Source organism: Epinephelus lanceolatus, chromosome 3, assembly GCF_041903045.1.
Source record: "Epinephelus lanceolatus isolate andai-2023 chromosome 3, ASM4190304v1, whole genome shotgun sequence".
Classification (NCBI taxonomy): domain Eukaryota; kingdom Metazoa; phylum Chordata; class Actinopteri; order Perciformes; family Serranidae; genus Epinephelus; species Epinephelus lanceolatus.
The window spans coordinates 30,963,335-30,978,685 of NC_135736.1; the positions used below are offsets into that span (position 1 = coordinate 30,963,335).

At 39.6% G+C, this 15,351-nt stretch overlaps 1 protein-coding gene across 2 annotated transcripts; it reads right to left on the bottom strand.

The window, feature by feature from the left end:
• Positions 1-593: 593 nt before the first annotated feature.
• LOC117254598 (N-acyl-aromatic-L-amino acid amidohydrolase (carboxylate-forming) B-like) lies at positions 594-10,681 on the bottom strand. Of its 2 annotated transcripts, none has more exons than XM_033622953.2 (7): positions 10,297-10,667; positions 5,785-6,011; positions 5,482-5,674; positions 3,513-3,606; positions 3,320-3,427; positions 3,023-3,135; positions 594-1,166 (listed from the first exon to the last, which is right to left on the bottom strand). In XM_033622953.2, the coding sequence occupies exons 2-7, from the start codon at positions 6,009-6,011 to the stop codon at positions 972-974; spliced, it is 930 nt and encodes a 309-aa protein (XP_033478844.1). In that variant the 5' UTR covers positions 10,297-10,667; the 3' UTR covers positions 594-971. The 2 variants fall into 2 exon arrangements, 1 of the variants encoding a protein (XP_033478844.1); XR_004501490.2 differs by having other exon boundaries at positions 1,027-1,166; positions 2,913-3,135; positions 10,297-10,681.
• Between the last annotated feature and the right edge of the window lie 4,670 nt (positions 10,682-15,351).

Genomic DNA, 15,351 nt, shown 5'->3' on the forward strand with positions numbered 1-15,351 from the left:
TATGTCCTCATTACGTAGACATAGGTGTTGGCAAGGTAACTTTAGATACACGGAAGTGGAGGGCGAGTGTAACGTTACAACCAAGACAGTCAAACACAACCCCGGAGTTTTAAAACTCAACCGGAGTCACTGATGACTGATGAGTTTTAGGATAAGGTTACAGTGCTAACGTTAGATAGTAATGTTAATGTTACTAGTAAGTGCAAACACACAAGGAACACAAGGAAGATAACAATGTTTCAGAGGCTACACTACAGTAGGCTAACGTTCGGGATGTTTGGCGAGCGGTTACGTCTGTCGGAGGCCTCCACGTGGGGAAGACAGACGGGACGCTCGGCCAATCATTGCATTTGGTCCGAATGCAACAATTGGTCAGAGTTTTCTCAGAACCATATGAGAATGGTATAATTATGAGTTTTTATCTCTGGTGGAATTCACTTGCGTTTTAGTGTGCCATCAGCTTATTAATAGCATTTTAACCTAAACAAAGAAAAGCGTAAAATTTCCAGAAACGTAAGTGTCGCTTTAAGTGCTAAATACCGAATGTTAGCATGCTAACATGCTAAACTACATTAAATATTAACACACACTAGTTGTTTAAAGTGATCCATCTTTTCATTTATTCAAATACAGTGTTTTGCATCATTGCTACAGCGTAAAAAAGATCCAAGTCTAGTTAATATACAATAGTTGGAGGATTATAAATCCAGCACCTGTGCAATATCATTCAGTTCAGTGTAAAAACAACTCGTTTTACACACAAGCCTCCTCTTTCAGCCTCACAGTGGTTGTAGTGTTGCAGAGCTGCTGTTTTGGATTGACACACAGGATGAGGAGGTATCATCTCATAGTGCTCCCCGCCTGTGGAATACCTAATCATCATTGCATTTAAACATGATTGCACATTATTTTTTTCTTTGATTATAACAAAGTGTCTGTATATATGTTGGTCTCATTCTGTCTCTGTACTCTTATTCCTTCTTCACACTTACAGACGGGATGGTCACAGTGACCTTCGTAGCTAAATGGAAAGCGATCTTCTTCTCATAGTAGGCACACTCATTGACAAAGAAAGGGTAGAGTTCCTCTCCCTCGTGCTTCACCGTCTCCCCAGAAAATGACAGGAACGCAGGGTCGCCTGGTCGGAGGAGCTTGAAGTCATTATCCTGGAGAAAGACAGAGAACACTCACACATTAGTCATCATGCACCAGGGCAGCTTTTAAATGCAAATATGGCATTTACTGTTCCTGTCATAGCTTCCTAAAACAGGGCTTTATTGATTCATGAATGTAAATATAACTGCAAATAGGACTGACGTATGCAGCATTGTTGAGGACTAGTTCAATGTTTTGGGAAATAGGCTTGGTAACTTTCTTGCCAAGAGCTTCACCTGCAATAACCAACCCATTCGCCACAGAAAATGTTTGTATTGTACCACGGATAAGTTAAATTTGCACATTATTTGGTAGTGGATATTCTGAAACATAACATTTCTCAACAACAGTGTGGTGAAGGTGCAGTTAGGTTTAGGCACAAAAATCACTTGGTTATAGTTACGGAGAGATTATATTTTGGGACAATACACCCACATTTGGTGGCACAAAAGCTGCAGGAAAAGTCGGGATGGCTCAGTCCTAACCATTACTGGGAAACGCCACAATGTGCTGCTAAAACATTGCTACTGGTCACCAAAAAAGGACTGGTGTTGTTGGTTTTGGTCAGTGGTCTGCGCCTTGGCGGCCATTTCGCATACAGCTGGAGACTCACCATCTAGGGGGCTGGAGCCTATCCCAGCTGACATTGGGCAAGAGGCAGGGTACACCCTGGACAGGTCACCAGACTGTCACAGGCCTGGCACATATGGTGCATTCGTTTTGTACTCAGAGGTCGGAAGTCGGAAGTGGGAATGACGTCACCTCCGAGTTGACAACAGTTTTTGCATTCTAGTTGACAACGGTGGACAAGTCGGAAAAAAACATGGACGCCCGCAAGAAAGCCTTTGATGCCCTTGCACTTTCGGAGTATAGACAGCTTCAAAACCATTATGCACTCCAACTGATGAACGCTGCAGATGAGGCTGACCTAATGTAAAACAAATAAGATAAAATTGCTATAAAAAGTACTTTAGCAGAGTGTTTACTCACTATGTATGTGACCGGCAGCCATCTTGAATTTGTAAGTCGGGTCGATGCGGTTGCTCCGAGTTGGAAATCCGATCTCAGGGTGCGTTCGAGTGTAAACTTCCGACTGGGACCTGGGAATTTCCGACCTCCGAGTACAAAATGAACACACCAATAGAGACAGACAACCATTCTCGCTCACATTGAATATAGAGTCACCAATTAACCCAGCCAGCATGTCTTTGGATTGTGGGAGGAAGCCGGAGCACCCGGAGAAAACCCACACTAACACGGGGAGAACATACAAAGTCAACACAGAAGGGCTTCACCATCCTGGTTTCGAACCCCTCACACTGGGCTCATACCAGGAATCCTCTTGCAGTGAGGTGACAATGCTAACCACTGCACCACTGTGCCGCCATATTTGTTTGTTAAAAAGTACAATACCAAAATTTTCTTCTGGTGACTGGGGTGCAATGACTGATTTTGTGGCCACCTGGGGGCAATGGAAACTGTTTTACCACTTAGATCACTGACATATTACCACCTTTTTAAGGCGATACAGAAAATGAACTTGTCGGCAAACAGCTGATTATGTACACATGTAGTCGATACAGAGAAACATTGGTGTTAATTTGGGGGGTTTAGCCACTAAATGCTCCACCATGTTCACCAGCTAACTGTGTCCTCAGGTAGTGTAAAGTGGATTTTTAGCGCTTTGTTGCAGGAGGTAGTTGCGTGCTGCATCCGAAAATGACAATATGACAGCTTAACAATGAGCTGAAGCTTACTTTAAAGCTCCAAAGTTGAGAGGAGCTGCACATTCTGGGGGTAACTCTCTGTAGACTCCTCACTCAGAGTAACCCTGTGCATGTCTCCAAGATCTCTTCTTGTCTGTTACCTGCAGATCGGGGTGAATGGCAGCAGTAATCTCATTGGTTGTAGGATCCCTTGGGTAGTCTACACTCTTCACGTAGCAGTATGCCTCCACGTCACCCCCTTCAAAAGTACTTCCTGTTGGCAAAGGACAGTAATAAGTAGTAATGAGCATTTTTTTAATTGCAAAAAAGACAATAACAATCAGTTGATTAAATATCTGAATTAAAGAAAAGAGAAAATGTTAAAGTGGGCCATCACAAGTTTTGAACATTAAGTCAGAAAACCTGTTTAAATAATCTGACCAGAGGTTGTTTCTTACCAGAATTGAATTTCTGGAGCCAGTCAATCATGAGATCCACTCCCTCTTTCACTATGTTAAAGATATCAGCTCTGAGCACGCCGTGAGGTTGAGGACCGACCTCTATCGCTGCAGAGAACAAGAGAAACATCAGCATCTTACCTTTTTATTAATCCAATTATTCAAATGCAGGCAGAAAAATTCACACACGTACAAAAGCCATGTTTGCCCACTGAATCCAGGGAATACGTTTCAGGATGTGATAAAGCCAACTGGATTGCTCTCACAGGCGCAGAGGTCATCTTACTCTGAAAACCAGACAGGTCAAATATTTACAGCCCTGCATGCTTCAGTTCAGTCTTTAGAGCTTTACCATACAATACAAATACAGATATATCCTGGAAGATGACCACAGCTTCAGCTTCATATTGACTTGACACCATGATTACTATAGGTTGCAAACTATATAGTATACTGTGCAATAATACTGGTGCAGGGCAGGAATTTTTAAAACCTAAACAAAGATTACTTGAACGGGGGCAAAAACAAAAACAGCTGGTCAGAAGTGAAATATCTGAACAGCTACTGGGTGGCCTGCCATGATATTTTGTACAGACATTTGTGGTCCACAAAGTACTTAGGCAGCTGTGGCTCAGGACGGAGAGCGGGTTATCCAGTATCTTGCCCAAGGATACTTGGACATGTGGACTGGAGGACTTATGTGTGATTGCGTGTGAATGTTTAACTAAGTAGCAGGTTGCACCTTGTGTCAAATCCTCGGCCACCAGTGTATGAAGGTGTGTGTAAACGTGACATGCAGTGTTAAAACGCTTTGAGAGGTTAAGAGGCAGAAAGGCTCTATGCACTTGCAAGTGGACTTAACATTTATTGCTCCTCTTGTGCCACCATTTCTATTTTCACAATACTTTAATTTATAAGTAAACACCTACAACGCTAACCTCAAATCTACTTTATTTGTGCTAATTAGAAAATGTTAGCTTGCTAATACAAGATGGCGAGTATGGTAAGCATTATACCTGCTTAACACCGGCATGTATTTTGTGTATTGTATGTCAATAAATGCAGTATTTGCAGTCAAATTAAAGTTCATTGGGTTCAACATTTGGGTGGCACAGTGGTGCAGTGGTTAGCATTGTCACCTCACAGCAAGAGGGTGTGGCGCAGCCCCTCTGTGCGGAGTTTGCATGTTCTCCCTGTGTCAGCGTGGGTTTTCTTTCCAGCTTCCTCCCACAGTCTAAAGCAGTGGTTCTCAACTGGTGGGTCGTGACCCAAAAGTGGGTCGCGGGGTCATTTTGTCTGGGTCACGGATTCACATATCTTTTGTGAAATATTGTAACTTTTTTCCTCAAACTTTATGACCTTTTTCTCAAAATCTTACAACTTTTTTCTAAAAATTTTATGACCTTTTCTCTTTAATGTTTTTTCTTAATATTTTGACTTTTTTGCAAAATTTTATGATTTTTCCTTGAAATCTTACTTTTTTTCTCAAAATTTTATGATTTCTTTCTCAAAATTTTGCGACTTTTCCGAAAAAATTATTGACTTTTTTCTTAAAATTTTACAACTTTTTTGCAAAATATTGTAACTTTGATCATTTAATTTTGCAACTTTTTTCTAGAAATGTTTTCTAGAAATTCTCAAAATGTTAGTCTGTATATTACATACAATAGTCAATGCAAAGATGATTAACAGACACCAATTACGCTCCAAAAGACTTTTGTATTTCATGAAAAAAGTCATAAAATTTCAAGGAAGTGTCTGTGAAATAGATTTGAGAGGAGAGTAAAAATTTGGGTCACGACTTAATGACTGAGGAAAAATGTGGGTCCTGAGGATAGACCAGTTGAGAACCACTGGTCAAAAGACAGGTTAATAGATAGATAGGTTAATTGCCCATAGGTGTGAATGTAAGAGTGAATGGTTGTCTGTCTCTATGTGTCAGCCCTGTGATGGTCTGGCAGCCTGTCTAGGGTGTACCCCACCTCCCACCCAGTGTCAGAAAGGATAGGACAGGAAGGAACAAGATAAGCGGTTACGGGAAATAATGAATGAATGACTTCAACATTATGAGATCTGCAGTTTAAGTGCTCTGTGCTCTAATTTGTTGAAGTCAAGTTATATGCCTTAAAATATTTGTCTGGATGACTCCTTGAAGCTCTTACCTGTATGTATTTGTAAATGTGCAGTGGGATCGGGTCTGAGGAGTCCATGAGTATGCACATGCCCATGTTGGCAGTGGTGTTATGGAGGTCGCAAAGCAGATCCACAGCCTCTTGGCTTCCTTTGGGCCCAAGCTGAGCATTCAGCTCTTGGGCTCGCCTCAGGTCGTAGGGTGCAGAGTCTGTTATGGGAGAGCTGGAAGCGAGAACATGGCTAATGAGTTTCCAATACATGGATCCTCTTGTCTGGCTGTTTTTAGTTTTGTACTACAAGGCAGTTTGCAACTTTTTCTTTTTCAAACTTACCTCAGCAGGGCAGCTGTGAAACAGCGATTGAGATCTTTTTCTACATATCTCCTGCAAGCATCCACAGCCCGTGGATTCGATAGGACGGTAGTTACAGAAACAGATCCAGTCTGATCTACCTTCTGTTTCTGCATTTCTCTCACCAAATACACCCCTGTCATCTCATTTCCATGGGTGCCACCGCAAATGGCAACACGGGACAGCGGCGAGAAAGAGACGTGCTCCATCTGTTGGCAGGAAAAAAGAGGTTGTTTTAAGTTTTCTCATGTCTTTAGTTCATCCTGACTCTTTATGACCTGAGTCTAACCTGGGACCAGATGGTGAAATCAGGTTCAGTCTCTGGTCAGAAACTGCAATTGCAAGAGTATTCCTTAAAGGGTCATTCAATCATTTAATTTAATAAGTGACTAATCTAGTTGTAGACACATTAGAGAAGACACCAAGTCTGTTAAAGTCTAGATAAACATTTTGTAAAGATTAGAATACAACATGAGAGGCTGTTAAAACAGTGTTTCAGTCTGTTGCTTGAATGTTCTATGAATGATTGCAGACGTCTTCCTTTACACAACAAACTGTGGTTGTCCATTTACTTTGTGTATTTGTTTTAGCTTCAGGTCGAGGTCGAAAACCTAAAAGTGTTAACTCATGGTTGCGTCACAAGATACTCACTGAGGGGTGAATGTCTGTAGTTTGTTGCTCTTAGGTCACTGCAGCCTAATGTGTGACTGAGAGTCAAAGAAAACCCCCCAGGTTTAAAAGCTGCTGCATAAAGACAACACAGATACTCAACTCTCCTCTTATAGTTACGACACCACCTTCACATACAGTACAGGCCAAAAGTTTGGACACACCTTCTCATTCAATGCGTTTTCTTTATTTTCATGACTATTTACATTGTAGATTCTCACTGAAGGCATCAAAACTATGAATGAACACATGTGGAGTTATGTACTTAACAGAAAAAGGTGAAATAACTGAAAACATGTTTTATATTCTAGTTTCTTCAAAATAGCCACCCTTTGCTCTGATTACTGCTTTGCACACTCTTGGCATTCTCTCCATGAGCTCCAAGAGGTAGTCACCTGAAATGGTTTCCACTTCACAGGTGTGCCTTATCAGGGTTAATTAGTGGAATTTCTTGCTTTATCAATGGGGTTGGGACCATCAGTTGTGTTGTGCAGAAGTCAGGTTAATACACAGCCGACAGCCCTATTGGACAACTGTTAAAATTCATATTATGGCAAGAACCAATCAGCTAACTAAAGAAAAACGAGTGGCCATCATTACTTTAAGAAATGAAGGTCAGTCAGTCCGGAAAATTGCAAAAACTTTAAATGTGTCCCCAAGTGGAGTCGCAAAAACCATCAAGCGCTACAACCAAACTGGCACACATGAGGACCGACCCAGGAAAGGAAGACCAAGAGTCACCTCTGCTTTTGAGGATAAGTTCATCCGAGTCACCAGCCTCAGAAATCGCAAGTTAACAGCAGCTCAGATCAGAGACCAGATGAATGCCACACAGAGTTCTAGCAGCAGACCCATCTCTAGAACAACTGTTAAGAGGAGACTGCGCCAATCAGCCCTTCATGGTCAAATAGCTGCTAGGAAACCACTGCTAAGGAGAGGCAACAAGCAGAAGAGATTTGTTTGGGCCAAGAAACACAAGGAATGGACATTAGACCAGTGGAAATCTGTGCTTGGTCTGATGAGTCCAAATTTGAGATCTTTGGTTCCAACCGCCGTGTCTTTGTGAGACGCAGAAAAGGTGAACGGATGGATTCCACATGCCTGGTTCCCACTGTGAAGCATGGAGGAGGAGGTGTGATGGTGTGGGGGTGTTTTGCTGGTGACACTGTTGGGGATTTATTCAAAATTGAAGGCACACTGAACCAGCATGGCTACCACAGCATCCTGCAGCGACATGCCATCCCATCCGGTTTGCGTTTAGTTGGACGATCATTTATTTTTCAACAGGACAATGACCCCAAACACACCTCCAGGCTGTGTAAGGGCTATTTGACCAAGAAGGAGAGTGATGGAGTGCTGCGGCAGATGACCTGGCCTCCACAGTCACCGGACCTGAACCCAATCCAGATGGTTTGGGGTGAGCTGGACCGCAGAGTGAAGGCAAAGGGGCCAACAAGTGCTAAACACCTCTGGGAACTCCTTCAAGACTGTTGGAAAACCATTTCAGGTGACTACCTCTTGAAGCTCATGGAGAGAATGCCAAGAGTGTGCAAAGCAGTAATCAGAGCAAAGGGTGGCTATTTTGAAGAAACTAGAATATAAAACATGTTTTCAGTTATTTCACCTTTTTTTGTTAAGTACATAACTCCACATGTGTTCATTCATAGTTTTGATGCCTTCAGTGAGAATCTACAATGTAAATAGTCATGAAAATAAAGAAAACGCATTGAATGAGAAGGTGTGTCCAAACTTTTGGCCTGTACTGTACGTCATTTTTAGTACCCAGTTATTTTTGTCAGGGCTGTTCTGAGTGATAGTTAGGTTTCATTAATTGCAAATACTGTGTTTGCATTTACTTAATGATTCATTTGAGAAATCCTCAGTATTAGTTCTCAAGTTGAATTCGCTTTTGAATTGAAGCAATAAATAGAAAACTGCAGAGCCCCTAAAGTCCTTAAAAGTGATTTTTTTTTAATCTTATGTGCACAGGAGGCATCTATTACAAGGTAGGTTAATTATCTTAGTTAGCTTTGTGCATATGGCCCCAGGGGTCTGCTGCCAGAGGCCCCAGCTCATGGAGGGAAAACTTGTTGACTCACCTTGTTTAAAACTCCCTTTATCAAACTTAAATTAAATGATATTTAATATATACATATTTTCTTTTCAATAATAAATGAGAAACATGATTATCTGACTTTAAGCACATCAGTTATTAATCCAACAACAAGCTATGCAGGGATGCTGCTTCAGTGACCGCCAGTACACTCCAGTCTTGTCCCTGTTCACTCTGACATGATGCCAAGCAAACAGCTGGATCTGCATTTTACAACATCAGCAGAAAGCAAAAGAAGAAAGAATAAGTTGCACCACTTAATTTTAACTCTCCCATTTAACATTTAAAAACATTTGATATCTACATACTCACACTATAATGTAGCTATAAGCAGATATAAGTGTTTAGTCATGTAGCTGGCAACAACTGTAACGCCTCTGGTGGGCAACACAGAAGTGGAGGCAGATAGTGATTAACAATTTAGTACAACACAGATGTAAATATCTAAGGAGAAGTGATAATTGTGGAAATATATTGTACATTAAAGGTCTAGTGTGTGGGATTTAGGGAGATATATTGGCAGAGATGGATATAATAATATAATAAGTATGTTTTCTTTAGTGTATTATTTTACGCCCGAAAATATGACTTGTGTTTTTGATACCTTAGAATGAGCTGTTTATGGGGCGTCGGTGGCTTAGTGGTAGAGCAGGCGCCCCATATACAAGGCTGTTGCCGCAGCGGCCCAGGTTCGAGTCCAGCCTGTGGCCCTTTGCTGCATGTCATCCCCCTCTCTCTCCCCCTTTCTACGGAGATCGCCATGGTGCTCTGTTATGTTTCTACCCTCGTCCAGAATGGATAAACCAAACGCTGGCTTTAGAAAGAGCCATTCATGTTTTCACAATTTTGCATTGGCCACTGTGGAGCTGTGTCAGAGAAACAGACTTTTTAATGTTTAAGGTCTAAGAATCTGTGAATAACTTTTATCTTTACAAGAACCTAGTCTTAACTTTAAGGGGAAATTCTGAGAAAGCATCGCAATTCTAAGAATTTTCTTTGAATTTCATCACTAGGAGCAACACTTAGCACTAGGGAGCTTTATAAGTGCAGCCTTGGTTTTTCCTGGGTTTAAACAGCTGGTTCGTTTCTTTTTGGAAAGGAGGAGACCTCTGTGGATAATTGGGCTCATTGTAAACACCTCCTCAGTGAACACTGAAGGAATTCTTACCCAGAGAAGTGTCAGCTGGTTGCAACTCTGCAAATAAATCCTCCTTAATCTTTCACACACTGGACCTTAAATAAATACTTAAAGTGCCCTGACACATGCTTACAACTACACTGATGCCTGATACACAAAGCATTTCTTATAACCTGATAAACTGATCGACGTGTGAAATACTTCCTGTTGCATGACACACCCCTCGTCTGGATGTTTTTTAGACAAGACTTTAGAATTCAAAGTGCAGAGTGCTTGAGTGTATCCTCATCAAGAAGTCATGCAAAACAGGCACATTAGGGGAAATGAAACATCCAAAAATCAGCTGACTCAGATACAGCAGTGGCCTTATTAGATTTGATAATATCCAGTAAATACACAAGCGTTGATGAACAAAGTACAACTGACTGTCTGTTTGTATCTTCCACGGACAAAGTGCTGTTTTGCAGGGTTCAGGTTACATGATCAGCCCAGAGAGAAAAACATGAACATGTAAATCAATCCCTCCAACAAAATGTGCATGAAATATAGTATGCCAGGAAACTGTGTGTCTTACCTTTCTTTTAAAGTTCAGCACCCACTGGACTTGAGCAACCTTCAAACTCAGAGGGACTTTGTATCAGGATATTATTGCAGTATTTCATAATCTGCCAGCAAAGCTATACAGGCACTCTGCAAGCTACGTTCCAGTCAGAGCGGTTCACCCTTCACATACACAGACAGCAGTGAATGCAGAGTCAAACACAAACCAGTCCACATCATTATATACAGACTTTCAAATCCGGCCCTCCTTCTGCCTTGCGTGTGTACCTTCTGCGGCCCTCCTCTTTATGTTCTTCAGCTCATATTTCAAGCAGTTGGACATTTTGTGCTGTAGCAGGAAGTCGCTCTGTTATTATCTACCAAACCAGCAGGAGCCGCTCTGAGTGCCCTGTGGTCTGGGTGTAACTTTAAGGTGCCATAACAGCAACAGCAACAGCAACAGCAACAAGACTACAGTACACGCCATGTTTAAGCATCTTCACTAGTGCTAAGCAGGAGCCACAGAGGTTCACAGCAGCTGAGGAGTGTTTCATAAGGGAACTTGATTTATTGAGAAGACCCTGTTTCGAATTAACCCTAACAGACTGACAGTGGTGGAGGAAGCCCTCAAATTCTTTTCTTAAACACTAGGCTTTTAAAAAACAGCTGAAAAAAAAAAAGGATGCTGATAGTGAAACATTCTTTCTAGGACACGCCTATGTTTCTGGTCTGGTTTCTGAGTTTGGCTGTTTTTTGTTGTTTTTTATGCCTGTATAAGATTAATGTTTTATATCGTTTTTTAGGTAGTGTAAAAGTGGGATATTAGTAGCATACAGCCTAGACCTCAGGACCACAATGGAAATAAATCATGTGACTTTATTGCAATATCTTGATTAATTTTAGTGCTGTATGCACATTTGTGTACTGTATTTTAATTTATCACATAAAATCAACCAATCAATCAATTAAATAGAAATACTAATACCCAACACAGTTGCCAAATGAAATTGTTCATTTTGTACATTTTTACAGATGTGTCACATTTGTGCAGTATTTCTTTAGCTGATTCACTGAAACTTTGAATTGCTCAACAATGCTGTGATGAACCTGTGGATACACACGGATATGTTTGGCAAAAGATCATGTCTTCAGAAAGATCTAAAATTAGAAACACCTATATCCATTGTTGAATTTAAGAACATCATAGAGGATGTGGTGACAGAGACATGTGCTTGTTTTTCTCAAGAAGCCACTATGTTTGACTAGTTGTTGTTTTATTGTGGATTTTTGTATTATATTTTGTATTTGTTGTATTTGTTGTTTTGATTGGCTGCTGCCTTGGCCAAGTGTCTCTTGTAGAAGATATTTTGGTAACACTTTACTTGAAGGTATCTACATAAGAATGACATGTCACTGTCATAACTATGACATTACATTGTCATGAACTTGTCATGAACATTATGTACATGTCATAAATGTTTATGACTGCTGTCATTAAGTGTCATTCGGTTTTTGTAATGACAAGTTGACATTGTTTGGGTTGTCTTGATTATGACAACTTGACATTAATCAAAGTGACATTACCAGAAGTTGTCTTTGTCATGTCAAGTTGACATTGAATTTGTTTATTTATTTATTTGTTTATTTGAATGGGACAGTGCACATTGATGAACATGTTAAAACATGTAAAGATGCCGGATTGTAGCTTGACGCTAGATTGTTTGGGATGTCCTTATAATGACAACTTGACATTAATCAAAGTGACATTACCAGAAGTTGTCTTTGTCATGACAAGTTGACATTAAATTTGTTTGGGATGTCCTTATAATGACAACTTGACATTAATCAAAGTGACATTACCAGAAGTTGTCTTTGTCATGACAAGTTGACATTAAATTTGTTTGGGATGTCCTTATAATGACAACTTGACATTAATCAAAGTGACATTACCAGAAGTTGTCTTTGTCATGTCAAGTTGACATTGAATTTGTTTGGGATGTCCTTATTATGACAACTTGACATTAATCAAAGTGACATTACCAGAAGTTGTCTTTGTCATGACAAGTTGACATTAAATTTGTTTGGGATGTCCTTATAATGACAACTTGACATTAATCAAAGTGACATTACCAGAAGTTGTCTTTGTCATGACAAGTTGACATTAAATTTGTTTGGGATGTCCTTATAATGACAACTTGACATTAATCAAAGTGACATTACCAGAAGTTGTCTTTGTCATGTCAAGTTGACATTGAATTTGTTTGGGATGTCCTTATAATGACAACTTGACATTAATCAAAGTGACATTACCAGAAGTTGTCTTTGTCATGACAAGTTGACATTAAATTTGTTTGGGATGTCCTTATAATGACAACTTGACATTAATCAAAGTGACATTACCAGAAGTTGTCTTTGTCATGTCAAGTTGACATTGAATTTGTTTGGGATGTCCTTATTATGACAACTTGACATTAATCAAAGTGACATTACCAGAAGTTGTCTTTGTCATGACAAGTTGACATTAAATTTGTTTGGGATGTCCTTATAATGACAACTTGACATTAATCAAAGTGACATTACCAGAAGTTGTCTTTGTCATGTCAAGTTGACATTGAATTTGTTTGGGATGTCCTTATAATGACAACTTGACATTAATCAAAGTGACATTACCAGAAGTTGTCTTTGTCATGACAAGTTGACATTAAATTTGTTTGGGATGTCCTTATAATGACAACTTGACATTAATCAAAGTGACATTACCAGAAGTTGTCTTTGTCATGTCAAGTTGACATTGAATTTGTTTGGGATGTCCTTATTATGACAACTTGACATTAATCAAAGTGACATTACCAGAAGTTGTCTTTGTCATGACAAGTTGACATTAAATTTGTTTGGGATGTCCTTATAATGACAACTTGACATTTATCAAAGTGACATTACCAGAAGTTGTCTTTGTCATGACAAGTTGGCATTAAATTTGTTTGGGATGTCCTTATAATGACAACTTGACATTAATCAAAGTGACATTACCAGAAGTTGTCTTTGTCATGACAAGTTGACATTAAATTTGTTTGGGATGTCCTTATAATGACAACTTGACATTAATCAAAGTGACATTACCAGAAGTTGTCTTTGTCATGTCAAGTTGACATTGAATTTGTTTGGGATGTCCTTATAATGACAACTTGACATTAATCAAAGTGACATTACCAGAAGTTGTCTTTGTCATGACAAGTTGACATTAAATTTGTTTGGGATGTCCTTATAATGACAACTTGACATTAATCAAAGTGACATTACCAGAAGTTGTCTTTGTCATGTCAAGTTGACATTGAATTTGTTTGGGATGTCCTTATTATGACAACTTGACATTAATCAAAGTGACATTACCAGAAGTTGTCTTTGTCATGACAAGTTGACATTAAATTTGTTTGGGATGTCCTTATAATGACAACTTGACATTAATCAAAGTGACATTACCAGAAGTTGTCTTTGTCATGACAAGTTGGCATTAAATTTGTTTGGGATGTCCTTATAATGACAACTTGACATTAATCAAAGTGACATTACCAGAAGTTGTCTTTGTCATGACAAGTTGACATTAAATTTGTTTGGGATGTCCTTATAATGACAACTTGACATTAATCAAAGTGACATTACCAGAAGTTGTCTTTGTCATGTCAAGTTGACATTGAATTTGTTTGGGATGTCCTTATAATGACAACTTGACATTAATCAAAGTGACATTACCAGAAGTTGTCTTTGTCATGACAAGTTGACATTAAATTTGTTTGGGATGTCCTTATAATGACAACTTGACATTAATCAAAGTGACATTACCAGAAGTTGTCTTTGTCATGTCAAGTTGACATTGAATTTGTTTGGGATGTCCTTATTATGACAACTTGACATTAATCAAAGTGACATTACCAGAAGTTGTCTTTGTCATGACAAGTTGACATTAAATTTGTTTGGGATGTCCTTATAATGACAACTTGACATTAATCAAAGTGACATTACCAGAAGTTGTCTTTGTCATGACAAGTTGACATTAAATTTGTTTGGGATGTCCTTATAATGACAAGTTGACATTACCAGAAAAAGGTCTTTGTCATGGCAACTTGACATTAACAAGAAATGCACCTCTTTTTGTGTTTATGACAAGTTGACATAATGATTAATTAATTAATTAATGTTATGAGGAAGCAGGTTTGGAGCTAATGTGATAGGTCAGCTGTGAGTCAGGTCCAGTTTATTTCATAACTTTGAAACTCAGATGTGAGACATCAGACACTGATCACATCGACTCAAAGTGAAGAAAAGTTTCAACAAAACTGCTGTGATGTTCGATATTATAGCAAAAACAAAAATCACAGAAATAAATGAAGCTAAAGAGAAGAATAGCGCATCTGAGGCACTAAACCCTTTATCAATTCATGGATAACCAACATGTTTTGATTAGAGAGTCTTTAGTCTCGCCACCAGACAATCAGAGATCTCCGCCTTCTGATAGTCTGGGGACACTCCTTTCTAAAGTGTGTTTAACACACCGGCGAAAATGGCTGGCAACAAAGCAACGCCTCTTGCATTTTTGAAAAGGACACACGCCCTCCCGGAAATGTGCGCTCCTCCTTTTCTCGTCCGCAAGGAAACAAACACACAGGGAGCTTGAAAATGGATGCCGAGAGATTTAACTCCGTTTTATCAAACGTGTGCTCACCCGTGAAGAAAATATTTTTTCCAGCGGATGTCTTAGTTACAACATGATTGAGCTAACTGGAGTAGTTTCATGTCGTATCCGACAACGGGAGGCTTTTAACAGATGACGTCCTGATGTTAGCTTTGCTGCTAGTGTTAGCTGTCCCTGTCAGCTGCAGCCACTGATGCTTTCTAGACATCGTGATTTCCCAAAACTGAATAAATACCACACATAGCAACACAAAACTGCTTTGCTAGCTCAATCATGTTGTAACTAAGATATCCGCTGGAAAAGATATTTTTTTCACGGAAGCATTTTTGGACTGCCTACTTGTACTATGGACTTTTACACTGAGTGAGCTGGCCAGTCGTTTTTTATCTGTAAGTGACT

Excerpts from the sequence above, each read along its gene's own strand:
- LOC117254598 (XM_033622953.2), bottom strand. The coding sequence starts at position 6,011 with ATGGAGCACGTCTCTTTCTCGCCGCTGTCCCGTGTTGCCATTTGCGGT. Across the intron at positions 3,136-3,319 it reads GCTCCAGAAATTCAATTCTG|GAAGTACTTTTGAAGGGGGT; the intron begins GTAAGAAACAAC and ends CTTTGCCAACAG. Across the intron at positions 1,167-3,022 it reads CCATTCACCCCGATCTGCAG|GATAATGACTTCAAGCTCCT; the intron begins GTAACAGACAAG and ends GTCTTTCTCCAG.